The sequence below is a fragment of the Papio anubis genome, chromosome 13, assembly GCF_008728515.1.
Source record: "Papio anubis isolate 15944 chromosome 13, Panubis1.0, whole genome shotgun sequence".
NCBI lineage: Eukaryota > Metazoa > Chordata > Mammalia > Primates > Cercopithecidae > Papio > Papio anubis.
The window spans coordinates 35,535,820-35,563,551 of NC_044988.1; the positions used below are offsets into that span (position 1 = coordinate 35,535,820).

Here is a 27,732-nt window from a genome sequence, read left to right on the forward strand (position 1 = left end):
TTGCCCGGGCTGGAGTGCAATGGCACAATCTCGGCTTACCACAACCTCAGCCTCCCGGGTTCAAGCAATTCTCCTGCCTCAGCCTCCCGAGTAGCTGGGATTACAGGCATATGCCACTACGCCCAACTCATTTTGTATTTTTAGTAGAGACATGGTTTCCATATGTTGGTCAGGCTGGTCTCAAACTCCCAACATCAGATGATCCACCCGCCTTGGCCTCCCAACATGCCGGGATTACAGGCGTGAGCCACCATGCCCGGCCATATTAACTTTTTTCTGTGGAAGATGAAACATTTAGTTTAATACTGTCTGTGTTCTCTTATCTTTGCAATAGTTGTATTATAATTTCGGTTGAACCGGTATTCAAAGTTTAGGTTATTATGACTTTGGATCTATAAATACAATAAAATATTGTATACAAATAGAATATAATACTATAAATATAGTTAAAATACACTTTGTGTATTTCTAATCACCTTATTTTTTATTTGCTTTTTTTTCATATACCTGTCTGTCACATATTTATTTTCTAAACTCCGAAAGCCTCCTTATATAGTCTAAGATGACTATGAGGTTGTTTTCCTGAGCAACTAGTGAGATGGATTTGCTATTTAGAAAGAAGGGAAGCTTTAGGAAAAACAGATTATTTTTGCCAGGGTTGATGAGGTGGGGCAATCAAATGGTCCCTTTTGCTGAGGTATTTCAAAAGCCAAAACCTTTCCAGGTTCTGTTGCTATCAACTTCTTGTTGGCTTCTAAAAGCTTCTAAAGTGCCTTCCCCGCCACCCCAAATTCTTGTGCAAGCTTGAATTTCAGCTTCTTTTACTCTACTAAGAAAATTGTATTGGCCAGGCATGATGGCTAATGCCTGTAATCCCAACACTGTTAGGCTGAGGCAAGAGGATTGCTTGAGCCCAGGAGTTCAAGACCAGCCTGGGCAACATGGTGAGACCCCTGTCTCTACCAAAAAAAATTTTTAAAGACCCAATTGTATGACAAACAGATGAACTACAATACCTTTCTCAGGGAATTTGAAGTTCACCAAGAAGTGATACTTGTTTCAGTGAGGCAGGAATGAAGATACGAGGGGAAAAGCAGTCAGCCATTGAAGTAGAAATGAGTAAAGTAGAAATGGATAGCATGTTTGGGTAACATTGAGCAGTTTTGGCTCAGGCATATATGTTCCTTGAAGGTGAAGCTGTAGATAAGGCTAGGAAAAATAGATAGGAGCCATATTTAGAGAGGGTAATAAATCATGTTGACTTGGGTTTAATACTATGTGACCACTTAATGTCAAAAGCAGAATTGTTTTTAAAAGAATCATCCAGTTTGTGATAGATAGGATGGGTTTGAAGAAGCAAAACTAGAGGCAGTAAAAAAGGATCTATTGTAAACATTCATGACTTAAACTGAGACTCAAACTAATATTGAACAGTGGAAGTAAAGGTAGATGGATTTGAGAAATTTAGGAGGTAAAATCAACAATCCTTGTAACCAAAAGGGTTTGAGGAATAAGGGAGAAGAATGGGGCTAAAAAATAACTCCTGCATTTTTGACTTCACAAACTAGGCAGGCAACAGAGCCACTATCCAAGACTAGAAATAAGAGAGAAACGATACAGACTGCTGATAGTTCTCTTTTAGCTGAGTTGAGCTGGAAGTTCCAATAGACAGAAGATGATTGTTTACTAGTTATTGTGCAACTCAGAATTCTACCCAATCAGTTTTAGAATTCTCAGAACCTAAAGGATATGTTTGAGGAGATTTAAAATGAGAGAGCAAAAGATAGAACTCTGTGAGAACTTTGTTCTTTAGGTACCAATAATATATATGAAAGCATTTTGTAAATGTATCTTAACTAACTGTTCAGAGGTATTTTGAGACTCTTCAATTGTTTTATAGGTGAGCGAAGCAGGTGTTCACAGACCCCATGTTGGTGGAATTCATGGTCGAAGTAATGATGGGGCTTATTCTCTTGTCCTGGCTGGTGGATTTGCGGATGAAGTCGTAAGTCATTATACAACCTTACTCATTAGTACCTGCCTTGATCATTTGTAAAATACAATAGCTTTGCCTAGGATACATCAAATACTGCTGTGTCTTTTTAGCAGTTTTTTGTTGAAGTAATCAGTTTTATACATGTTAGAAAGTAAATCATTTGACAGTGTTTATTCTTTACATGTACTGATTTGACTTATATGTGTTGTTATTATGTTATAAGGAAAACACTCACATTCTTGATAGAGCTTTTATTCCTTTTTTTTTTTTGAGAGAGAGTCTCGCTCTATCACCTGGGCTGGAGTGCAGTGGTGCGATCTCAGCTCCCTGCAACCTCTGCCTTTGGATTCAAGTGATTTTCCTGCCTCAGCCTCCCAAGTACGTGAGATTTCAGGCATCTACCATCACACCTGGCTAATTTTTGTATTTTTATGTTTTATTTTTTGAGACGAAGTTTTGCTCTTGTCACCCAGGCTGGAGTGTAATGGCACAGTCTCGGCTCACTGCAATCTCCTCTTCCCGGGTTCAAGTGATTCTCTTGCCTCAGCCTCCTGACTAGCTGGAATTACAAGCATACACCACCTCACCTGCTAATTCTTGTATTTTTAGTAGAAATGGGGTTTCACCACGTTGGCCAGGCTGGTCTCGAACTCCTGACCTCAGGTGATCCTCCTGCCTCGGCCTCCCAAAGTGTTGGGATTACAGGTGTGAGCCACCACACCTGGCCAATTTTTGTATTTTTAGTAGAGATGGGGTTTTGCCTTGTTGACCAGGTTGGTCTCGAACTCCTTACCTCAGATGATCTGCCCACCTTGGCCTCCCAAACTGCTGGGATTATAGGTGTGAGCCACGGTGCCCATCCTCTATAGAGCTTTTTTTTGTCCTTCTTCTTTAAGTTTTCTCTTTTAAAAAAATAAAAACGGGTTCCAGTGTTAGAGCTATAGAGCTTATTTTTAAAAATTAACTTATTATTTTGAGTTAATTGTAGATTCACATGTAGCATTAGAAACAATACAGAGGGCTGAGTACAGTGGCTCATACCTGTAATCCCAGCACTTTGAGAGGGTGAAGTGAGTGAATCTCTTGAGCTCAGGAGTTCAAGACCAGTCCTGGGCAACATGGCAAAGCCCTGTCTCTACCAAAAAATATAGAAATTAGGTGAGTGTGATGGCATATGCATGTAGTCCCAGCTACTCAGGAGGCTGAGGCAGGAGGATTGCTTGAGCCCAGGAGGTCGAGGCTGTAGTGAACCATGATCGTGCCCTTGCAGCACTCCAGCCTAGGCAACAGAGAGCGAGACCCTGTCTCCTTTAAAAAAAAAAAAAAAAGGTGGGAAGGGGATCCTGTGCCCTTTACCCAGTTTCTCACAATGGTGACATCTTGCCAAACTATATAATAAAGTATCAGAACCAGGATATTGACACTGTACAGTCAGGGGCCGAACATTTATATTATCACAATTTCCATTGTTGTGTTGCCCTTTTATAGCTACACTATCAGACATAGCCCCCCACTGCTTCTTAACCTCTGACAACCACTAATCTTTTCTCTTTTTTTTTGAGATGGAATCTTGCTTTTGGCGCCCAGCCTGGAGTTCAATGGCGTCATCTCGGCTCACTACAACCAGCCTCCTGAATAGCTAGAATTACAGGCACCCAGTTAATTTTTGTATTTTAGTAGGGATGGGATTTCTCCATATTGGCCAGGCTGATCTCGAACTCCTAGCCTCAGGTGATCTGCCCACCTCGGCTTCCCAAAGTGCTGGGATTACAGGCATGACCTACCGTGCTGAGCCTTTTTGTTTTTGTTTTTGTTTTTGTTTTTTGAGACAGAGTCTCACTCTGTTGCCCAGGCTATAGTACAGCGGCTCACTGCAACCTCTGCCTCCCAGGTTCAAGTGATTCTCCTGTCTCAGCTTTCCGAGTAGCTGGGCTACAGGCATGCACCACCATGCCTGACTAATTTTTGTATTTTTGGTAGAGATGGGGTTTCACCATGTTAGCCAGGCTGGTCTCAAACTCCTGACCTTGGTGATCTGCCAACCTCAGCCTCCCAGAGTGTTGGGATTACAGGCGTGAGCCACTGCACCCAGCCTCATTTCTTTATTCCTGCAATTTTGTCACTTCAAGAATTTTTGTAAATGAAATTATGTGGTATATCATATATTAACCTTTAGGACTGGCTTTTTCTACTCAGCATGATTCTCTGGAGATTGTGGCATGTATCAATAGTTCATTCCTTTTTATTGCTGAGTACTAGTCCGTGGTGTGGATGTACCACAGTTCATTTAATCATTTACTTGTGGAAGAACAGCTGGGTTCTTTTGAGTTTTTAGCTATTACAGATAAAGCTACAGTAAGTATTTGTGAACAGGTTTTTTGTAAACATAAGTCTTTATTTCTCTGGGATGAATGCCCCAGAAGTGCAATTCCGGGGTCACATGTGGCAGTTGCATGTTTAGTTGTTTAAAGAAACTGCCAGACTGTTTTCTCCAGTGACTGTACCATTTTACATTCCTATTGGCAATATATGAGTGATCCAGGTTCTCTGCATCTCACCAGCATTCACTGTTGCTGGGTTTTTTCGTTTGTTTTTGGTTTTTGGTTTTTTTTCCATTCTGAGAGGTGTGTAGTGGTAGCTTATTGTAGGACGTCATTCATTTGCTTATTTGCCATCTGTGTAGCCTCTTTAGTAGTATAGCTCTTCAGGTTTTTTGGTCTTTTTCTGTTGGGTTTTTTGTTTTTTGTTTTTTGTTTTTTTACTGTTTATCGGATATGTGGTCTTCAGGTATTTACTTGCTTTCATGGATTATTATAAAGATGAATTAATTCGAGTAGTTACGGAGAACACAAAATATAGTATGTTTTCAGACAGAAATAGAAAAACTTGCTGTCTTTCTGAAAGGCAGATTTGGCAGTGCATTTACATTAACATGGCAAAGTAAATGAAAATGGAAATATTTAGGTTCATCCTTTGCATACTTCTTTAGCATGCATATTTTGAAGCTATATCTTTATGTATTTGTCAGAAATACAAAAAGATGTTGTATAGTTTAATACAGTCAGCGTTTGGAATTTTTTAAAGGCTTTATAAATAACTAGAAATGTAGTCTAACAATTGTTTTTAGTGTCTGGGCAATTGTATTTGATCTGGTCTCTGACATTTGTTGCATTTGAAACTTGGGCCAAATTATTTAACTCTGGTAACTCAGTTTCCCCATCTGTAAAAAGAAGAAATAGTAGTATTTTATGTCGGGAAGATGATTACATTAAATGAGATAATTTATGTAGCCCTTTGCACATAGCATGGACTGAAATGTTAGTTATATTCTCTGTAGCAGAATATTACTTTAAATAGGGCGAATCACAGTAGCTCATGCCTGTAATCTCAGCACTTTCAGAGGCTGAGGTGGGCTGATCACTTGAGGTCAAGACTTCGAGACCAGTCTGGCTAACATGATGAAACCCCGTCTCTACTAAAAGTACAAAAATTACCCATTCGTGGTGGTGCATGCCTGTAATCCCAGCTACTCGGCAGGCTGAGGCAGGAGAATCACTTGAACCCAGGAAGCAGAGGTTGTGGTGAGCCAAAATCACATCACTGTACTCCAGCCTGGATGACAAAGTGAGACTCTGTCTTTAAAAAAAAGAAAAGAATGTTATCTTAAATATATGAAGTTTATTTTCTTGTTTCCATGTTTTTGAATATAGTTACTGGTCAAATGTTAAAACATTTGTGCAGATAAGTACTGGTGAACTGCTAGTTGTCTTAGATAGTCAAGTCTGTTAAATGATGTGAAGAAGAATTTTAGGACTAAGGTGACATATAGGCCTTGATTGACAGCTAAAATGTATCTGGAGATGTTTATATATTTTATAAGCATTTTCAACTTTTTGATCATTCTATTGTAGGCAAGTATATCTATAGGATTAGGAAAAGGAAACCTGAATAAACTATTCACATTTAAGAAAAACATTTCCTGAATTCTCGAATTTGGTATAAATTTCATGAAGCCAGTGGTCTTTATTCAGTCTGGTTGAATGGATGTAATACTCTTACGTACCTGCTGATAACTGAGTTAATATTTTAGCCTAGTAACTTAGGAATTAATCAAATGCCAGTTTTAGTGCCCTGTATTTTGGTGACCTCTTTTGAGAAGTGAGGACCCACAAAGATGATCTGTATTCTCTCAGTTGTCTTGAGAAGTAGTTTGCTCAGTGTTCAGGAGAAGACTCTGAAGCCAGAGTCTGTTTGGTTTTGTGTCCTGGGTGTGGAGCCATCTCTCTTCCTAGTTGTGTGATTTTAGGTGATTTACTGAACCTCTGCCTCATCTGTAAAATCAGATTTATAGTACTTAAAGGCTTGCTGTGAGGTTTAAATGAATTAATTATATGTAAAATGCTTTTCCTAACACCACCTAACCCCCTAGTAGTAGATGTGTGTTATACTAGCAGTGGTACAGTTTTGCAGAGATGTAAAGGGTATTATGAGAGGTATTGGTAAACTTTGAGGCTATGGTCTAGACAGCCTTGAATTAAATCATTAAAGGAGTTTGGGGAATGTTTGTCTTCATTGTGCTTTGGAATTATTTATCTGATAGTCCTATAGGGAGGAGGCTGAGAAGTTTGGTATAAAGGTCTTCCACCTGATCTTGATGATGGCAAGAATAGGAGCATCTAGCTTGTTGTCTTAGGCAGTTGCTTTAGCAGCTTGGGAGAAGAATAGAGGTTGGGAATAACTGAAGAACTGAGTTACTTCAGGGCAGTGCTGTGTCCCTTGTGTAGATAGAGCTGCTTTATGTGAGCTCTTCCCAGGCACTAGAACTTGTTTAGGCTACTGCCTCCCAGGCACAATTTAATGGATCATTGACTAGAAGATGCAACAAATTTAGGCTGATTATTTTATTTTTTAATAGAGACAAGGGCTTGCTATGTCACCCAGGCTAGTCTTGAACTCCTGGGCTCAAGCAGGCCTTCTGCTTTGGCCTCCCACAGTGCTGGGATTACAGGCATGAGCCATTGCGCCTGGCCTTTCCATAGGAAAAATAGTCTGAAATAATATTGGTTGAGCTCTTACAGTCTGACAGTTTTTTCCCTTGTGGTAATATAATGTTTTTGTTGATGTAATGATTAAAGTACAAATGAGTTAAAGGTACGAAATTTTAGCCATGTTTCCTTGATTTGCTGCTTGAAGAATAATCAGAAATGTTTTAAATACTATTTAGCTTACATTTGTCTTATTATGCTCTCTTACTTTCCATTACTTTTTCTTTATGGCACTCCCATAATAACTTGAAAAGTTGACAGAGTTATGAATATGAATATTGTGGAGTCTGTCCAGATACCGGGTGGAAGACTGGTTTTGATCAGTTTAAGAAGTATTCTAAACTGTTCTAGATGTACGTATTTATTAGAATTCCTTCTCATAGAATACATACTAAAGATTAAGTTTCGTAATACCTTGTTTAAAAAATATGTAGACCTTAATATTGGATTAACAAAAAGTGAAAGTAAATTTAAGGGTTTTGGACCAATAAAAACACTGTAAGACCATGAGATTTTTAGTTGTGGCTTTTAATCCGAGGAAAAAACAAAGTATAAATAATTGACTTCTATAATAAGAATTTGGTAGACACAAAACATTGTCTAAGTTGTCTAAACTAATTAAAATGATCTTGCATTAAAGAATCACTATTTTGCTAGTGTTAGTAGAATTAATTGTGCACTGATAGTTACTTTTCTTAATTTGTTTCAAGTACTGAATCAGATAGAGACAATAATATCCATATAAATTTGTAGCTGCTATAGAAGTAATTGGAGAGCTAGTGCATGTAACATCTTTTGGCTTTTTTTTTTTTTTTACATTTAGTAGATACTTTATACTACTTTTAGTTTTTTTCAAATTTTTTTCCAAATTTCTTAATGGGAGGCAATTTTTTTTTACCTGAATGTGATATAAGTGAATCCGCAGAGTATGAAATAAAGGGAACTTACTATGCTGTTAGAATTTTAATATGAAAGCCAGGGCTCAGTGGCTCATGCCTGTAATCCCAGCACTTTGGGAGGCCAAGGCAGGTGGATCACTTGAGGCCAGGAGTTTGAGACCAACATGGCAAAACCCCATCTCTACTAAAAATGCAAAAGCTAGACAGGCATGGTGGCACATTGCTGTAATCCCAGCTACTTGGGAGGCTGAGGCAGGAGAATCAATTGAACCCGGGAGGCAGAGGCTACAGTGAGCCGAGATCGCGCCACTGCACTCCAGTCTGGGTGATAGAGCAAGACTCTGTCTCCAAAACAAAGAAAAATTGAATACGAAGTTTTTAGGTAAACTTGCTTTGTAGTACTTATTTATTGTCAATGCCAGAATTTGAAATTTGAGACAGCACACTTCGGTATGGTGTAGATGTCAGTTGGAAATCTGGTTATGGAGTGTTTGTTGAAGTGGTGTTATCTATAAAGAACCTACAAGCTAGTATTGTTAAGTTTTAACATTGAATTGAATAAAATATAATATTTAAACCCATAAGACCTTACCTTGTTTGTAACATTCTATTGTAGTAAAATATTACTACATATATAGCATGAGTCTAACCATATTTGGAGATGTTGGAAAGTATAATTTAAAGTGTTAGGTCAAGTTATGTAACTTGAAGGTATACTACACACAAGATTGCATTTAAATTTTGCATTATTTTGGGAGATGCCTCAAGAGAAAACGTCAACTCATAACATCCTAATGAAATGTTTTGACTCTGAAATAAGCATTGGTGAAATTATACTTGGGTTTAGCTTTCTTAATAAAGAAAATCTTCTCTGACAGGACCGAGGTGATGAGTTCACATACACTGGAAGCGGTGGTAAAAATCTTGCTGGTAATAAAAGAATTGGCGCACCTTCAGCTGATCAAACATTAACAAACATGAACAGGTACTACTGTAAACGCTGTTTAGAATTTGAACATTGAATAAAAGTTTCATCATAGGACTATAAATTGTAACTTATATTGCAGAGGAGAATCTGAAACTGGGAGTTAAAGATCTGAAATTAAAATTCCAGTGCCTGATTACGTAATTGTTTATCAGCATCCTAACATATCTTTATACTGTTGTTTTTTAAATGCCATAATTTCTAGTCTTACTGAACACATGTGGTATGCATTTGAAAAAGTTCACAACTTTGAAGGAAAGGAGCCTGTATAATTTAAGCGAAATTGAGAATAACGTGGCTTGTCTACTGCCCCATTGGTCAAAGCTAAAAGTGACAAACTCCTTTTTAGAGTAAACTTAGTAACGTGAAATAAAGTTATGTTTGAGAGCCACATTTATGTACATAAATGAAGCATAAGGTAACTTAATCAGGTCTGTACTGAATGTACTTTTAGGATGTCTGCTAATAAGATATCTTCTAAGAGTTGTTAAAGGGAATGTTCATTTAGTTACAAAAGTGATCTTTTCTAACTAAATCCCCTTAAGACATTACAAAAGAGCCACCGTGTGCTGACTTTTATTCTATAGAAATACTAATGACATCTCAGCTCCCGTGTGTACAGAAAATTTATTAATTTCAAAATGTTTTATTTTATAAATGCATGCTAATACCAATATTAATAAGTAACCCAGACCACCAGATAGCAAAAATCGCATTATAGTTTGTCATATCCCATATAGTTTGTGAACATTTCATAACGTTAACAGCTTTTATATCCTATTATTAAGGGTATTTTGTGGATTGAGTAAAAATGAGTGTTTTTCACTTTGAGTCTAAATCACTCAGTTTCAAGTAGTGTCCCCTTAATTTCTGATTACTGTGTGATGTAAAGAATATACCAGTATGATTTCAAGACTTTCATGTGGATCAGCTTACATAGAATCTCTGTTTTCATGTGTTCTATATTGTTTCTGACAGTAGGATTATTTTTACTGAACCAGCAGAGGAGACAGGTCAGATTTGCTGGTGAAAACATTCTTGAGACAGGAGCTTAGCTCTTCTTTTCTGGCAAGAAAGCAGTCCTTCAAGAAGAATGTCTTAAAATAAATATTTTGATGTGTTTTTGTCAATGAAAATGTATCTCACATTTACAAAAGGACTCTTTCAAGTTGTCAAATCTGAAAATTATTTTTCCCTTTAATAATTGATAGTTTTGCTTGAAAGGAACTTCCTTCATAACCACCCACCGTTGTAATGTACATGTTAGATTCCTTTCACGCTTTTGGACAATGTAATAAGTACCGCTACAGTCTCATTAAAAAATAATTCACAAATAGTAAAAATGTTTGCTATAAAGAGGAGATAGTGAAAATGAAGTATCAACTGAAAACAATTTAGGATTGAATTATCAGAGAGACTTTAACATCCCGTCTGTCAGTTTATACATTAAGTTGTGAATACACCTTGTGATTGTAAAAGTGCTTGGGCAAAGGTACCTGTATGTCTTACAAACATGAAAACTGAGGTGAGAGACCCTTTGCTCTGACCCATAGTATACTCTTTTCCCAGCAGTGTATGATTCAATTCATTTTTGCTTATTTGCTAGGAGGTAGTTCGACGCCTTCTTACTTCTGAGTTTATTCCTATTTCATCCCAGCTCTTCCAACTTTAAGAAACTGAAGAGGGCAGCAAAGTAATCTGGGCATCTTTTATCAGGGCAGTCAGAGGCACCTGACTGATTGAGCTGCAGATAGATTAATGGAGGAGCTCTGTTGCTGTATTGCCTAGTTTCATCCTCTTGGACTATTTTCATATACTTGAATAGCCTGATTATCTGAAGTCAGAAGTGAGTTGACAGTGCCAGTTAGTGGTGGCAGTAATTATAACTGAAGGTATCTGTGAGCACTAAAGCATTCCATTCAGTGACACGAAGGTAATACTTACCCTAGCTCTTTAGGATAAAATATGTGTAATATGTCAATAGATATTCTGTAAGTAAGACGTAATACTAGCCCTAGAGTCGATGGCTATATTTTTTTCTACCTTCCAGAATTGTAATCCATCTTCCTTTTAGATTAAAAAAAAAAAGGTAACTTGGTAAGCTTAAACTCTTCGACCACAGCTACTATATAAGTTATTTTTAAAACAAAATTTTTAAGTTTATTTACTCACTAAAAGTATAACTATAGTTATATTTCTTTTCAATAGGTTAGTCATATTCTTGGAGTCTATTTTTTAACTTAAGCCTGCATACAAAGAATTAAACCCTGAAGACATTTTATGTCATATCTGCTTTCACCAGATTGGGTATAATTCTGATTTTTGTTTGTTTTTTAAACCTTAAGTGTTCTCAGTGTTTTCTTTTCATTTAAGACATAGGTGTCCTAGAGGAAAATGCTAATTTTAAACTGATTCTAAAATTGTTATTTTAAAATACTAAAAATAATTTAAATACAGATTTTGATACAACTAGGTTCTCCCAAGAGAAAGGTCTTCTGACATCTAATAAGTTCATTATTTACTATTGTTAGGTGATGAATGCACATACTAAGTTCCAGCTAAGTCAGGTGCTGCTTCCAATTCGGTGTTCCTCTTTGACCATGTATTATCAGTAAAATGTAGTGATCTCAAGCAGCCAGAAATCTTCATTTTCATTAGCACAGACATTTGGATGCTTTAGGCTTATTGAAATTTATCTTTTTATGGAGGCCTTTAAAGAATATTCTCATACAGCACTTGTTCTTAATATCTTTTAAACTTTAAGGATTCTCTATTGTCTGGAATGTGGAAAGTAGACCTGGGAAAGTCATTTGTGCCTTGCTGACAAATTTATATTTCTGGATTTCTTTCTACATTATTCCAGCAATTTACCTCACACCCTTATCAAAGATCACTATTAAAACAATCATTTGCTTTAGTTTTCCAACGTTCTCCCTTCCCCCAACAAACGTTATTTAAAGAAAAATTCCATGTATTTCTAGTTGTTTTCTATTATACGTGGCACAGATGTTATTACTTTCAGAAGAACCCTACAGGCTATCTGAGAACCAATCCCCTGGCTTGGGGGTGACATCAGAAAACTGATTTGTCTTCTCTGCTGGTGGGGGAAAGCATAATCCTATTATCTGGAATAATATGGAAAGAATCATAGAATCTTAACCATCAGGTAAGGTATAATTCACCTTTTAATTGAGCTAATGACTCGATTGTATACTTAAAGAAAAATTACGTGGTATAAAGACCTTTTTGTTGTTTTTTAGGGCATTGGCCCTAAACTGTGATGCTCCATTGGATGATAAAATTGGAGCAGAGTCTCGGAATTGGAGAGCTGGTAAGCCAGTCAGAGTGATACGCAGTTTTAAAGGGAGGAAGATCAGCAAATATGCTCCTGAAGAAGGCAACAGATATGATGGCATTTATAAGGTGCTCTATCTGGCATGACATCTTGTTTGTCATTCTTCCTGGGCTTTCAAGGCAGGGTTGTTACAAGGGACTACTGTGGGTGGGCTCGAGGAAACAGTAGCCATCTTATATTGCTACTTTTTCTGGAAATTTAACAGATGCATAAAGCAAACTCTTAATTTTAGCACTTTACTTTTAAGGCTTATTTCGAGTTCCTAAGGGCAGAGTTATATTTTGGGTTAAGATTTTTTTTTAAAATGTATGTTCTCTGTAATAAAGCCATTTAAGTAACTGGCTGTTGTATAGCTTGATTTTTATATATCTTTTTAGAATAATTTTAGTTGTAATAGATTTTCAAAGCAGAGCACATTATAATAATAGATTTGCATTCTTTGTTTAAAAAGAGGCATTTGCTGCCATCTTTACTATACAAAATTCTGTTAATTAGCATAATCCTGTTACTCTCTTAACTTTATAGCAGTCTGTACTCATATGGGAAGTACTGTGATAGGAATTAGGTCAAAAATGTTTTAGCGAATATTCTTGACTTACTATCCTTACAGCAAAGCAGTATATTCAGAAGTTGCATTTAATTCTGGCAAAGATTATTTTGATACCACTAATGTGATGAATAAGCCTAAACTTTAAATCTCAAACTGGCACTGAAATATTGTAATTTAGGTGGTGAAATACTGGCCAGAGATTTCATCAAGCCATGGATTCTTGGTTTGGCGCTATCTTTTAAGAAGAGATGATGTTGAACCTGCTCCTTGGACCTCTGAAGGAATAGAACGGTCAAGGAGATTATGTCTACGTTTACAGGTTAGATTACATTTGTCTAGCTACCTATGTGTTCATAAAAATATATACCTCCACTATCTACATGCCTTAACACTGGATATAACCCACAGCAATTGATTGGTGGACTATAAGGGGTGAGGAATAAGATCATGCAAATAGAGGAAAAGAAGAGAAAAGGTGGTATCCTAGATGTCAGACTGCCCTAGGACCAAGGGTTGTGCCTGGGAAAAGCTGGACTTGTTAATTTTAAAAGTAAAGTATTTCCAAATCAATTTGGAAATGACTTGAAGTGTGAGGGAAAGGGATTCATAAAATGTAGGTATAGGAGGCCCTGGAAAAGCACATTTATCCTAGAGGGCACAGGGGATGTCTGTCTGGTAGGGGAAGGGTGGGAGGTGACTTTATAAGAGTGGTCTGCTTTCTCCCTTTCTCACTTTTCCTCACCCCTTTTCTCTCTTCCCCCGCAAAGCTGCTTCCCTGCTCTGCCACCACCTTTAGTGCTTTGCCTTTTTTCCCCTTTGCCCATGCTCTGCTGTTAACCCATAAAGACTTCGTTGATTTTGTATGCATAGTGGATGGTATGGCTGCATTTCCCCTTCACTGCCTGTATACCCTAGAATTTGTCCCTGACACTGACTTCAGTGCATGGTTTAAGTTCATCTCCCATCATTCCCCATTGTTGTGCTTCCCATAAAAACTGCCAGCTTTATCATTTCCCCTGGCTCTGCCCACACTGCATGTGTAGGGACTGAACTATGGGCAAGTGTCTGACCACCCATGCAGGTGAGTGTGTGTCTTCTAGTGCAAGTCTGTTTCTGTTTTTGTTGTCTTTTTAAACTCATAGAATTGATTGTTGAAAATAAGACCATCAGCTGCTAAAACAACTACTAAAATAATTCTTTTTAATATAAAAAAAACTTCGTCAAATTTACTTTCAGAAGATTTTTCAGATGTCCCTGTTGAGAGCATTGTTCTAGATAGGTTAGATTTGAAACTGTGATCAGAAGCATGTGAGCCCATCTGCTATGATGAGTACTAGTCATTGAGACCTGAAACATAACAGTGCTTTAAGCATGACTGTTATTACAAAGCATGCTCCTGCCACCCCACCCACCCCCTCAAAGGTAGCCATTGAAACATAAGGATAATAGATAGAATGTATTTCTTCAAGTCTAACTCTTAGCTGATGGAAGATTTAGTAATTTAGTTGCTTTAGGTTTTCTAAAAGCTCCTTCTTACTTTAGGAGATGAGAAGTTTGACCTTTAATGTTTTTGATATTTTTTTAGATCAACTCCACAATTTACTATGATCCAATCTATTTGCTTTCTATCTGTTGTGCTCTGTGATTGGTTCTCATTTACCTTCATATCTGTATTCTACTTTCCTTACACTTTAAAGAAATCTAATCACAGCTCCTGAAGACTTACCTTTCTTAGATCTGAAACTTAAGATCAGTGTATTATAAAATGGAATCTCTTAGTAGTTACAGCTATGTGATTTTACACTGAAATTGGGATTTTAATAGTTACCTGTGCTTTGAATTCTTTTCCTCTGTCTGTTTCTTTTATGTAAAGTTTTTCAGTTTGGGGCAAGTGTAGTCCTCCCCTCCCTTTTAATTTCTCACCAGGATCTAAACTCCCCTTCTCTGTGAAGCTTAAATCTACATTGTACTCTGCCTCCTTCCCCCATCAGTATCCAGCAGGTTACCCTTCAGATAAAGAAGGGAAGAAGACTAAAGGACAGTCAAAGAAGCAGCCCAGTGGAACCACAAAAAGGCCAATTTCAGATGGTAGGTAATGATTGCAAAATATAAATAATAAGATCCTTTTTTTGTTTTTGTTTTTGTTTTTTTGGGAGACAGGGTCTCACTCTTGTCACCCAGGCTGGAGTGCAGTGGAAAGATCTTGGTTCACTGTAGCCTTGACTTCCTGGGCTCAAGTGATCCACCTACCTAAACCCCCGGAGTAGCCCACGGCTGTACACCACCACACCTGACTAATTTTTGTGTTAGCCAGGGTTTTTTTTTCTAATTTTTGTATTAGAACATGGAGTTTCTCCATGTTGCCCAAGCTAGTCTCGAACTCCTGGGCTGAAAGGATCCTCCCACCTCAGCCTCCTAAAGTGCTGGGATTTCAGGTGGAAGCCACTGCATCCAGCCAACATACTTTTTAATAAAGAGAAATATTAAGAAAATAAATTGAGAGACTTACAAGAAATGAAAGCAAAGGATTTGGCTGGGGGAGGGCGGTGGTAGAAGATGGATCATTTGTTTATTTTAATAGTGTCAGAGCCAAATAGCAGGAATTAACAATATCCTAAATTTTAGGGGAAATTAGATGCTGTTTTATGTTGGTTATCTTTCTGCTAAACATTACCTGTGCCAGTTAACTCTTTTGTTTCATAGTTCTGCTTAGAACCACTTGTAAGTCTGCTGATACATTTTTAAAATAAATCTAGATGACTGTCCAAGCGCCTCCAAAGTATACAAAGCATCAGATTCAGCAGAAGCAATTGAGGCTTTTCAACTAACTCCTCAGCAGCAACATCTCATCAGAGAAGACTGTCAAAACCAGAAACTGTGGGATGAAGTGCTTGCACATCTTGTGGAAGGACCAGTATGTGAAGATTTTTAAAAATAATAACATTCTGATATTAACAAATGATAAATAATTGTCTCATGAAGTATGTTTTTCACGTGTCAGTCAAAACTTCATCCTTTTATCTGATTTTCTCATCCAGTGCCACTACCTTTCGGAAATAATCTAAGGCAACTCATATGCATGCTCCTAAATTTACTTTAAACCTCTTAGAATGCTGGATTTTGACTTCTCTATGCCCAAGCTTACTTTACTTGGAGGTACTGTTCTCAGAAGAATTTTCAGTTGTGAAACATGATCAGTTTAATCTAAAAATCGCCACAAAAGTTTTTGTTACAGTTCAAGGTTACTTAACAGCATAAGTCTTAAGCAGTTCAGCACAATTTTCAAAACCTACATGTTAAACTAAGCGGTAAAATTAACCAGATTATCTATTAAGTATTTTATGTTTTTAAATTTTTCATTTTTTCTTAATCACATAATTTTAAAGTAAAAACAAATCACATAGTTAATTAACGTGTGGCTTTCGTGTTAAGCTGTGTTTTGCAAGCAAGCCTTTCTTATCAAATCCCTAAAGTTGGAGGCTTCAAATATGAACTGTCTCTTCATTCTTTACTCACTTATTGTGTCTTTAATTTTACTTATAAATTTGAATCTTCTTTTGAATATTGACCCCTTGTCATTTATAATACAATTACTTTTCTGTTTTCTTTCTCTCCAAAGTGTTGATGTGCCCCTATGTCTGTATGTCTTTGTATGTCTTTTCTATCTAGACTTAAAGCAGCAACACAAAAACTCTACAGCGTTTCCTTTGTGAGAGATAGTCATTATTATTAAGGAAGAATTTTTAAAATATGATTTTTAAACTTTTAGAAATGCTGAAATTTATCAAATATCATTTGGATTTATATTGGAATTGTTATTTCCTTTGTCTATAAATGTGATACATAGAGTTATCCTTGGCAAAATGAGGCTTACATGCTTACAGGGCAGAGGAAAGTGATTACACTTTGAGAAGTGTTACTTGTATTTTAGCCAGGACACCCAGGCATAAAGAGAGTCTTTGTTAGGTCACACTCATTTTTTTCACTTACAGAAAATTAAGATACAGGAAGCAGTTGTTAATCAGCCTAATTATTCTCTGGTTGGGAAAGATACTGCTTGTTAGTGATAACTGAGGTGAGTTCCCACTGTAGGTGGGAAAGAAGCAATTACAGATGGAGGAAAAAGCCACCTGAGTACATGTGAAAATTGTCTTCTCTATGGGTGGTATCCCACTGGTGACAGAATCTGACCTGTCTGGGTCATATTATTGTGACCTTGCTGCTAGTGATTACTCTGGATGTTATGTACTATTGCCCTGGACAAGTTTCATGCCCATTCTCTTCAGATAGGCCAGGAACACATTTATTAAGCCAGAAAAAACAGGTGTTAGCCAACAGTAACTTTAAATAAATACATATGTGAATATGTATTTATGTCCAAACTCATTCCAAAGTCCCTGTGATCAGGAGCCCTATCTACATCTGTGGTCTCCTCTTTTACTCTTGTGCCCAGATTGCTTGACTGCAGTGGTCACTGTTTTATTTATACACCCTCAACATCTTGATGCCCCTGGGCCTTTACATACGTACTGTTTATCTGACTGGAATTCTCTTTTCATGTGTCTCACTCTTTCATATCCTTTAAGTCTGCATTAATAGAGATTCCTCAGAGAGGTCTTCCCAAACCTCCCTTTCTAAAATAGCAGCTCTTTTTAAAATTCACTTTAAAAAAATCCACACAGATGGGGTTACTATGTTGCCCAGACTGATCTTGAACACCTGGCCTCAGGTAGTCCTCCCGCTTCAGCCTCCCAAGTAGCTGGGTTTATAGGCGTGAGTCAGTTTGCTCTGTTTCATCAGTTACTACTATCTGAAACTGTTTTTTGTTTGTTTACTCTCCTGTAGGAACGTAAGTTCCAGGAGAGCACAGACTGCCTTTTTATTACCACTGTTGATGAGTCCCTAGCACATTGTAGCTACCTGTAACTCAAAATACCTTTATTAGATATACCCATATTATAGGAACTATGGAAGTACCAGGTTAAATATTGGTCATTAACAAAGGAATTTGTTAGGGAGAGAGTACCTGGTATAAAGTTTTCAGCATCTCCCCATAATTGCCGTGTTTTAAAAATGTGTTTGTAATACTTTGTCCATAATGCATTTGACTTTAATGATCCATGTTCATAAATCAGTTAATATGAGACATCTTTTGAAATGTGACATTTGATTTTTAAATTTGAAACTTGTAAGGTTTTTGTTTGTTTGTTTTTGAGACGGGATCGTGGTCTGTCGCCCAGGCTGGAGTACAGTTGCATGATCTCAGCTCACTGCAGCCTCCACCTCCTGGGTTCAAGTGATTCTCCTGCCTCAGCCTCCCAAGTAGCTGGGATTGCAGGCACCTGCCACCGCTCCTGGCTAATTTCTTGTGTTTTTTTCTAGCGACAGGTTTTGCCATGTTGGCCAGGTTGGTCTAGAACTCCTGACCTCAGATAATCCACCTGCTTCGGTCTCCCAAAGTACTGGGATCACAAGTGTGAACCACCGTGCTCAGCCTTACTTTTTCTATTAATATAAAAAATAAATATGAAATGCACTCCCTTACTACCTAAAATAACTGAAGGATTGTCCTTATGACTATTTAGCAAAAAAATACTTCTAGCTTAAAAAAACAAACAGCCAAGATGAAATGGAGCCAGTAATGGCTTTTGAAGAATATAGGGTATCCATTTGATCATGTTTACTTTAGGTGTCTCTACTTTTTATAATTTCATCCTACCGTAAGTAAATATTAGCATCAGGAAGGTATGGGATTTTAGGATTGAGGTAAAATATCACAGAATAATCCTAGGAAATTAAATGTTTTGTGTGTGGTATTAGATACTACAGAGTATTGTTTCCTAGTGTTTTGTTTTGTTTTGTTTTGTTTTTCAAGCTCCAAGAGACAAATATTCAAGGTTTATAACAGCAGAAGATTGAATAGATAATACATGTTCATACACTAGAATACTGTGCAGAACAGCTTTTTGAAAACAGGCAGTCAGTATGTAATGACCTTGAGACAAGCTGCCCATGATTTTTTTAAGTGAAAAATAGTTTATCCCTGGAATGTGACGTTTAGAGGGACATTGACTTTTTAACATCATATGTTGACTTTGCAACTTTTCCTACCTAATACTATGATTTAAAACTAACGTGTGTGGAATGGGGTTTCTTTATATAAGTTTGCTTTTCTCAGGTAGTTACAATCATGACTACTTGATTTTTTTAAATAGAAGACATTAAATGTGACTGAAACATTTTTATTGCTAAATAATGGATATATTTTGGGATACATGTGAAATTTTGATATATTCATATAACATGTGATAATCAAATCAGGGTAATTGGAATGTTCATCACTATAAATATTTATCTTTTCCTTATACTGGGAACATTTGAATCATTCTCTACTAGCTGTTTTGAAATATACAATAGATGAATTTTATGAACTGCTAACTTTTCTTTCCTTATCCTTGGGTACTGTTGTAGAATTTTCTGAAAAAATTGGAACAATCTTTTATGTGTGTTTGCTGCCAGGAGCTAGTTTACCAGCCTGTGACAACTGAGTGCTTCCACAATGTCTGTAAAGTAAGTGGAATTCCTTCGTCATTTTCCCTGTTAGGCATGAAGGCACACTAATCTCTATACCTGTTCTTAGCATGCTAAGAATAAGAAACATTTTCCATGAAGCAGGATAGTTGTGGAACCTTCTAGTTAAGAAGCATTTAGTTACGTCTTGGTGGTAAATGCATGTTTTAATTAGATAGTAATAATAATTCAGATATATATCGTTTGAGGTATTCTGTCATGTTTGGAATTTTGAGGAGGGGCTGAAATGGGAAAGAAGGTAAGAGGTCATTGCTCTTGTCTATGTAATAACTTGTATGTTTTATACATTATAGTGCAAACTGGAGTGTTTTCATTAATAAATGATATAAAACAGTTATATCTAGCATCACGCCCAGATGAACTGAATACTGTGTTTTCAGTGTGGTGTAAAAGGAAAGTGTGTGTTTTAGTCAAGCCAAGGTTTGAATCTTGCTCTACCCAGTGGTGATTATGTTTCCCTAACTTCAGAACTTCAGTTTCTTTTATAAAATGGAAACAAATCTACAAATGAGTTTGTGCCTGATCTTGAGTTGATTAACTATATATTTAATGTATTTAGTACTGCTAAATGTATATATATGTGTGTGTGTGTGTGTGTGTGTTTTGTTTTTTGGGTTTTTTTTTTTGAGACGGAATCTCGCTCTGTCATTCAGGCTAGAGTGCAGCAATGCGATCTTGGCTCACTGTAACCTCTACCTCCCCAGTTCAAGCAATTCTCATGTCTCAGCCTTCAGAGTAGCTGGGAGTACAAGCATGCACCACCCTGCCCAGCTAATTTTTGTGTTTTTTAGTAGAGACAGGGTTTCACCATCTTGGCCAGGCTAGTCTTGAACTCCTGACCTAAGGTGATCCACCTGCCTCAGCCTCCCAGAGTGCTGGGATAACAGGTATGAGCCACCATGCTTGGTTGCTAAGTATATTTTTGGAAGACTCACCATATGTTAAGTGATTTGGTAAAATATAAAATTCATTTCTAAGCAAGGGAATCCTGATTCTCCCCTGCCTCCCCCAGGGCTCTGTTTAGAAACAACAGGGTTAAAATCTAACCCAAAAGATTAGGCTAGTGAGAACTATATGTAATCTCTAACTCCATCATTTTAGTAGACGAGGAAACTGACGCACAAATTAAATAATTTACCTGAAGTCTGAGAATATCTGCCAGAGATGAAACTAAAGCCATGACTGTAGGCTTTTCCATAGTGCAGATTCAAGCCTTTATGTTTGTTCATTCTGTACATTTCCCTCATTACCAGTGTCTGGTTCATATTTAAAAGCGTAAGTTGCTGAGTACTTACATGCTTTATGCTCAGATTAAATTGGATGTTTTTGTTTTTACCATAGGATTGCCTACAGCGCTCCTTTAAGGCACAGGTTTTCTCCTGCCCTGCTTGCCGGCATGATCTTGGCCAGAATTACATCATGATTCCCAATGAGATTCTGCAGACTCTACTTGACCTTTTCTTCCCTGGCTACAGCAAAGGACGATGATCTGTCTGCTTTCACTGTGTTGTTCATGGTGGCTTTTTGGACAATAAAGAATCTAAAATGGGCGGGGAGGGTGGAAGAAATGGTGGACTGTATCTCTCACGTTCTGAAGCAGCTAATCCTCTTTCCCACATAGCCATCATCTTGTGTGTGTAGTAAGAGGCCCATTTCTCAACTGTCTTTTAAATATCTAAAGGTAGTTCCTGTAACAACTAGTTTTAATGAGTAAAAACTCAAAGCCTCAGCTCTAGTTGATATCCAAGTTATGATTTATTTTGCAACTACCTCAGGACAGAAAAGATTTATGGGGATTTTAAAAATCATTGAATAACTAGTTAAATGAAATTTTAGCTACACACTGCCTCCCAAATATTAGTTGTGCCTGGTTCTTGTAATTTGATTTTACAGAAAAGGAAATGACACTTGAGATCCTTGGAATGAACACAGCTTCTATAGTGTGCATATACTTTTTTAACGTCTCTTCTTCCATTACAATGTGTGTTTTGCAAGGACAGGTTCATTTTTTTAGCCCACTTTGTGAACTCCATTGTGCTTTTTTCTGGTGTTTTATGCAAGTTGACTACTAATGACTAATGAGAACAATAATGAATGCATTGTTGCTGCATTAGTGTAATGTGGTGTGGTTTTGCACTTAAAAGAGGTATTCATGCTCTAGTTGTAAATGTTCATGAAAATCCACTTCTGTACTAGTCGAACTGCTTTTAGTGTCTCACCAGTGGTTTTACATCTGCAGAGTTTTGAGGGCTGTGCTGACCTTTGAGAGGATTTGAAATTGCTTCATATTGTGATCCTAAATTTTATATTCACTATATTCCCTAAAGTATACCTTAATAAATATTTTATGATCAGAAAAACAGCTCTTTGCTTTACTTTTTTACACTTGTCTGGCTTATGTTACCAGTTCTAAGGGATCCTGTATTTCTGGAGTTTTTCATTGTGTATCTCTATTGAAACATTTTTTTTACTTTGCGCTGGTAGTGAGAACCAGCATGAAATCTTAAGCACTCAGAACAGATTTCTTCCTCAGTTTTTTTGTTTGTTTTGAGATGGAGTCTTGCTCTGTTGCCCAGGCTAGAATGCGGTGGCACAATCTTGGCTCAATGCAAGCTCCACCTCCTGGGTTCACACCATTCTCCCACCTCAGCCTCCAAAGTAGCTGGAACTACAGGCACCTGCCACCACACCCGGCTAATTTTGTTTTTGTATTTTTAGTAGAGACGGGGTTTCACCGTGTTAGCCAGGATGGTCTTGATCTCCTGATCTCATGATCTGCCTGCCTTGGCCGCCCGAAGTGCTGGGATTACAGGCATGAGCCACTGTGCCCAGCCCTCAGTTTGTTTGTTTTTTTCGAGATTGAGGCTTGCTTCAAGCTCCACCTCCCAGGTTCACGCCTTTCTCCTGCCTCAGCCTCCCGAGTAGCTGGGACTACAGGCACCCACCACCATGCCTGGCTAATTTTTAAAATATTTTCAGTAGAGATAGGGTTTCACTGTGTTAGCCAGGATGGTCTCTATCTCCTTACCTCGTGATCCACCCACCTTGGCCTCCCAAAGTGCTGAGATTACAGGCATGAGCCACCGTGCCTGGCCAGTTTTGTTTTTTGTTTTTTTGGTTTTTTTAAGTTTAATAGGAAAAAAATGTAAAATAGTCACCTAGTGACCATTTTGTCTGTAGTTTCTGTTCTATGTTCAGTTTTAGTCTAATCGGTGCTACTTATTTCACAGACATAAGAATGTTTCAAAACATTGTTCTATTCTCTATACTGCTGGGCCACGCACGATGGCTTATACCTGTAATCCCTGTGGGAGGCCAAGGTAGGAGGATTACTTGAGCACAGGAATTCCAGACCACCCTGGGCAACATTACAAGACCCTGTCTCTCAAAAAGTGAAATTAGCAGGGTGTGCCAGTGTGTGCCTGTAGTCCCAGCTACTTGGGTAGCTGAGGTGGGAGGATTGCTTGAGCCCAGGAGATTGAGGCTGTAGTGAGCCATGATCATTCCACTGCACTTTAGCCTGGGTGACAGAGCAAGACCCTGACCCCCACCACACCCCCTCGAAAAACACACTGTTTTTATCAGAGAAAAGTTTTAATGTGATCCAGTCAGTCTTTCCACGCCTAAGTTCACAGCCATATAAATACCATTCATTGAATACTTACTTTGTACTAGTCACTTGTATGTATTATGTATATTCATTGAATTCTACCAACAACAAATATTGTTATCCCCATCTTATGGATGAATATCAGTGGCGCAAAAAGGTTAAGTAACTTGACCAAAGGTCATACAACAATCAAAAGGTGGATCTGTGACAAACTTAGGCAGTCTTGTGTCCAGAGCTGGTGATGTTTGCTATATAGGCAGGCCCTCGCTGTTGGATATATGGCCAACTAGTTTCAGTGCTTTTTCTGAATTCAACTAAATTCCAGATCAGGTTGTGGGAAATGCCTGGAACTATTGTCTCTTAGAGGTAAACATTGGGATCATTTTTATTTTGTAGCATTGCATTTAAATAGGACCTTCTTAAATTGAAAATGAATCATTAAGTTGCATCATTCAGTTCCATATCCCCTCTCGTATTGGCCACATTTCTGCATGAAGAGTGGGAAATATCTTCCAGTTTCAGCTACTTGAACTGGTTTATTTCTACCCCTTTGATTAGCAAAATAGCTGATTCCCACAGTTCTGCTTTGTATTGTCTGAACTCTAGCTATAACATGATAGACTAAGAAAGAAAGCTAATTGTGGCTTAGCATATTTGCAGATGTGAAGAACGGCCCAAAGCTAAGCAATTATTTATTATTGAACCTTTGAATCATCACAGTTCTTTTACATAATATTTCAGTTGGTGTCTAGAAAATGGGGACTTTAGGACACATAACCCCAATAATATTCTTAAACATGTTAAAAGGTTAAGTTTCTTTACATCATCAAATATCTAGTAAACGTTCCAATTTCCATAGGTCTCAAATGTCATAAATTGCTGTTTTGTTTTTAGTTGGTTTGTCTGAATCAGGATCCAAATAAAGACCTCGCATTGTGATTAATTGCTGTCTCTTAAGAATATTGTAATCTGTATACATCCCCTCAATCTTTCTTCCCCCTCTTCCCCTTTGCAATTAGTGTGTTGAAATTGAGTTGTTTGTTCTGAAGCATTTCTGACAGAACATAGATAATGGAACCCTGTGGTGTAGTTTAACATGTTTCTCTTTATTTTCTGTTAATTGGTAGTTTAGAATTAAAGCATGACCAGATTCAGACATGACTTTTGGGAGTGGGAGATGGGTAAGACTTTTTTTATAGGTGATGTGGTTATCCTTCAGGAAGTGCATAACACCTGGTTGTCTCTTAGTCCTAAGTTTGAAAGATAAGCTTTTTTCACTGGAATTTGTTACATTTGGTAGGTTACAGTGATTACTATGAAGTAATCAGTCACTTTAATTTGGATAGGATTTAAACGTTTTTTTCTGATTAGATAGGGCCTCTAGTTTTACTCGCTTCTAAGTAATACGGTTCACTCAATAAATATGTGCATGCTAATGTTTGAGTATATTGGTAAACTTTTGGAAGCCGGCAAACTTTCAGAAGCTGGCAATCTAAACATCCCTCTCAACCCTGTTACAACATTTAGCTAACAGAAATGGGCCCTACCTATATACTTAAAGCTTTGGATTTTAGTATCAATCCTGCTTGGAAGAGCCGAGTAGAGATCTGCTCTGATGCCCAATATCTGCTATTTGCCTATTAAGAACCAAACCTTTCCCCATTCTTCAGGACAACCCTGATTGCAAGAATGAGCTTGATGGCCCATTCACCATGAGCTTACCTTGGAAAGAGTTATCCTTTCTTGCCCACTCTGTCTGGTCCCTACAAGTAGACTGTCACAATTCCTGAAGGAAGTGATATTTAGTAACCTGGCTTAATCTAATCCTACACAGAAAAAAGATTAAATACCTTCACTGTATATAACAAAATTGAAAGCTTCTTAGAGGGACCATGCAGGCAGACCAAGTGACTGCTATTGAAAAAGATAAAAGAAGGCCAGGTGCAGTGTCTCACACCTGTAATCCCAGCACTTTGCAAGGCCAAGGCGGGCGGATCACCTGAGGTTGGGAATTCGAGACCAGCCTCACCAACATGGAGAAACCCCGTCTCCATGTTGGTGAGGATTTTTATATCTAAAAATATAAAGCACATGCCTGTATATCCAGCTACTTGGGAGGCTGAGGCGGGAGAATCGCTTGAAACCAGGAGGCGGAGGTTGTGGTGAGCCAAGATTGCGCCGTTGGACTCCGGCCTGGGTCACAAGAGCAAAACTCTGTCTCAAAAAAACAAAAACAAAAGAAGATGATCTTTCTTACTGTTTAATGACTAGATTTGCAAGTATGAAACTGCATTGCATTGACAATAAAACAGGCTGCCATGTGAAGAGTAATTTGAGATTAAAATTCTAGGAAGTAAACATGATTGTGAAGACGATGCAACAGATGAAACAATTGGATACTGCCAAAATTTGAATGCATTGCTGAGTGATATGTATGGATATGCCACGGTTTATTCATCTGATGGATATTTGGATTGTTTCCAGGGTTTTGCTATCACAAAGCTGCTGTGAGCCATTGTCAGTCTTTGGAAAACTCTTACGAAATTATGTACTTACCATACAACCCATCAGTGTCACTGATTGTTAAGAAAAATGACATGTTCAAAGTGGTTTATACAATTTTACATTCCTGCCAGCAGTGTTTGAGATTTATGGTTGCCCCACATCCTCTCTTAATATTTGGTTTTGTCATTTTTTAAAAAATTATAAACCACTCTTGAGGGTGTGTAACTCCTGTGAGAGACAAGAATGGGTTGCATACTTGGTGACAGGAGAGTGGATTGTGGTAGCCGTTTGTACTGTTTGCCAGGTATCTTTGACTCAGAAGTGCACTTGCTGGGATTGTTCTTCCAAGCTTCCTTGTGTTTGGATAGGGCCATGTGACAAGCTGGCCAGTTAGTTGTGAGCAGATATGCTGTATACCACTTCTAGGCAGGGCATTTCCTTGCCCTTCAGTTTTCTTTCTTCTTCCATGGAGACTAGTAACACCCCAGATGGGACTTTTCTGTCAGCTTAGATCTCAGAATAAGAATGACAGGAAAAAAACCCAGCTAACCTGTGGTGGGCATGCAACATGAGAGAGAGGTAAATGCTTGCATTTACCCCTAAGGTTTTTGAGTTAGCAGAGCATGACCTAGCCTATCCTGATTGATAGAAACATTCCTAACTTCCTCAGCCTAACAGCAGATATGGAATTGAATTTGTTCTATATTTTTTCTTGAGATGGTCTCTCTGTCATAGTGGCGTGATCATGGCTTTCTGCAGCCTCGACCTACTGGGCTCAAGCTATCCTCCTGCTTCAGCCTCCCAAGTAGCTGGGACTACAGGCATGCGAAACCATGCCTGGCTAATTTTTGTACTTTTTATAGAGATGAGGTTTCACCATGTTGCTCAGGCTTGTCTCAAACTCCTGAGCTCAGTCAATCCACCTGTCTCAGCCTCTGGAAATGCTAGGATTACAGCCATGAGCCACCATGCCTGGCCTGGAATTGAATTTAATTGGCCTTTTAATATTGAGTCTAAAGTTTTCAGTATTTTAGAGCTAATTCTTTAATACCCAACTCAATTGACTAAGCTATTTATAAATTGGTTGGTAATATAGTAGGCACCCTCGAAGATGGACCCCAGTGATTCCTACCTTCTGCTCTTCATGCCTTGGTATAATCTCCTCCCCTTGAGTGTGGGCTGGACTTAAATTCAATTGTAAACAACAAAATACAACAGAAATGATCAGACCTAACTTCCGAGGTTAGGTCACAAAAATACTGTGACTTCCTACTTGGACTACCCTCTCTCTTTTAATCTGGGTGAAGCCAGCTGCAACGCAGTGAGCTGCCAAATGGGAAGGCACATGTGGCAAAGAATAGAGGTCTCCAGCCAACAGCCAGCAAGGTCCTGAAGCCTACCAAAAACCACAGAAGTGAGCTTGGAAGTGGATTCTCCTCCAGGCAGTCCTTGAGATGACTTCAGCTCTTTATTGCAACCCTGTGAGAGATGCTCAGCCACAGGTACCCAACTAAGTCATTCCTGGATTCCTGACACATAGAAAGATGATGAATGTTGATGTTTTAATCCATTAGGCCCTGGGGTAATTATGCAGCAAAAGATTGCTAATACAGATAGGGTGACCCTGAGTGCCAGTTTGCCCAGGAAAGACTCAATTTGCACTTGTTGCTCCAAAATTATGAATACCATTTGCTTTTCCTCCTTAAAGTGCCCCAGATTGGATAACATCACCTAATTTATTCAACTGAGATCTTTTATGACATAACCGTGAATTCACTTTTATTTTTGAAGTAGTGTTTCCTTACCATAGCCAATAATTTTTTAACTCATTGATTTTCTTTAGGAGAAAATACAGGCATTTAAAGTAAGTCTCTAGTGAAGTCCCTAGTTAATAGATAAAAATGATAACTGTAGAAAGTACAGTAATCCCATGAGCATTTTGCCTGGAAATTCTTTGACTCTAAGAAGCTTCTAAATAGATTTTTGCCAGTTTCTAGATGCCAAGAGAAATTTTTGAGGTGCCCCACACTTCCGACATACATTTATCCTTTATCTATTTGTGTGGAAGATTGTGAACTAGATTGTTCAAATACTTTATCGTTTGAATTTACCTAGTTGATATCTACTTAAGAAATCATAGTAAATCTTAGATGAGCTTTTGGGCTTATATCCACCCACTACTAAGTGACCCCCAAC

General features: G+C 37.9%; 1 protein-coding gene across 8 annotated transcripts in view; it reads left to right on the top strand.

Moving 5' to 3' along the window:
• The window catches only part of UHRF2 (ubiquitin like with PHD and ring finger domains 2), a 99,138-nt gene extending 77,357 nt beyond the window's left edge, over window positions 1–21,781 (top strand). For 4 of the 8 annotated variants that reach the window (XM_021927506.2, XM_031654219.1, XM_031654217.1 and 1 more), the window contains 8 exons: window positions 1,901–2,005; window positions 8,819–8,925; window positions 12,186–12,348; window positions 13,009–13,149; window positions 14,822–14,918; window positions 15,587–15,744; window positions 19,302–19,400; window positions 20,763–21,781. In XM_021927506.2, coding sequence (XP_021783198.1) covers window positions 1,901–2,005; window positions 8,819–8,925; window positions 12,186–12,348; window positions 13,009–13,149; window positions 14,822–14,918; window positions 15,587–15,744; window positions 19,302–19,400; window positions 20,763–20,909 — 1,017 coding nt within the window. In that variant the 3' untranslated portion in view covers window positions 20,910–21,781. Of the gene's footprint in view, window positions 1–1,900; window positions 2,006–8,818; window positions 8,926–12,185; window positions 12,349–13,008; window positions 13,150–14,756; window positions 14,796–14,821; window positions 14,919–15,533; window positions 15,745–19,301; window positions 19,401–20,762 lie in introns of those variants that run through there. The other 4 variants (XR_004177863.1, XM_031654220.1, XR_004177864.1 and 1 more) reach the window with 4 other exon arrangements.
• Window positions 21,782–27,732: the final 5,951 nt, after the last annotated feature.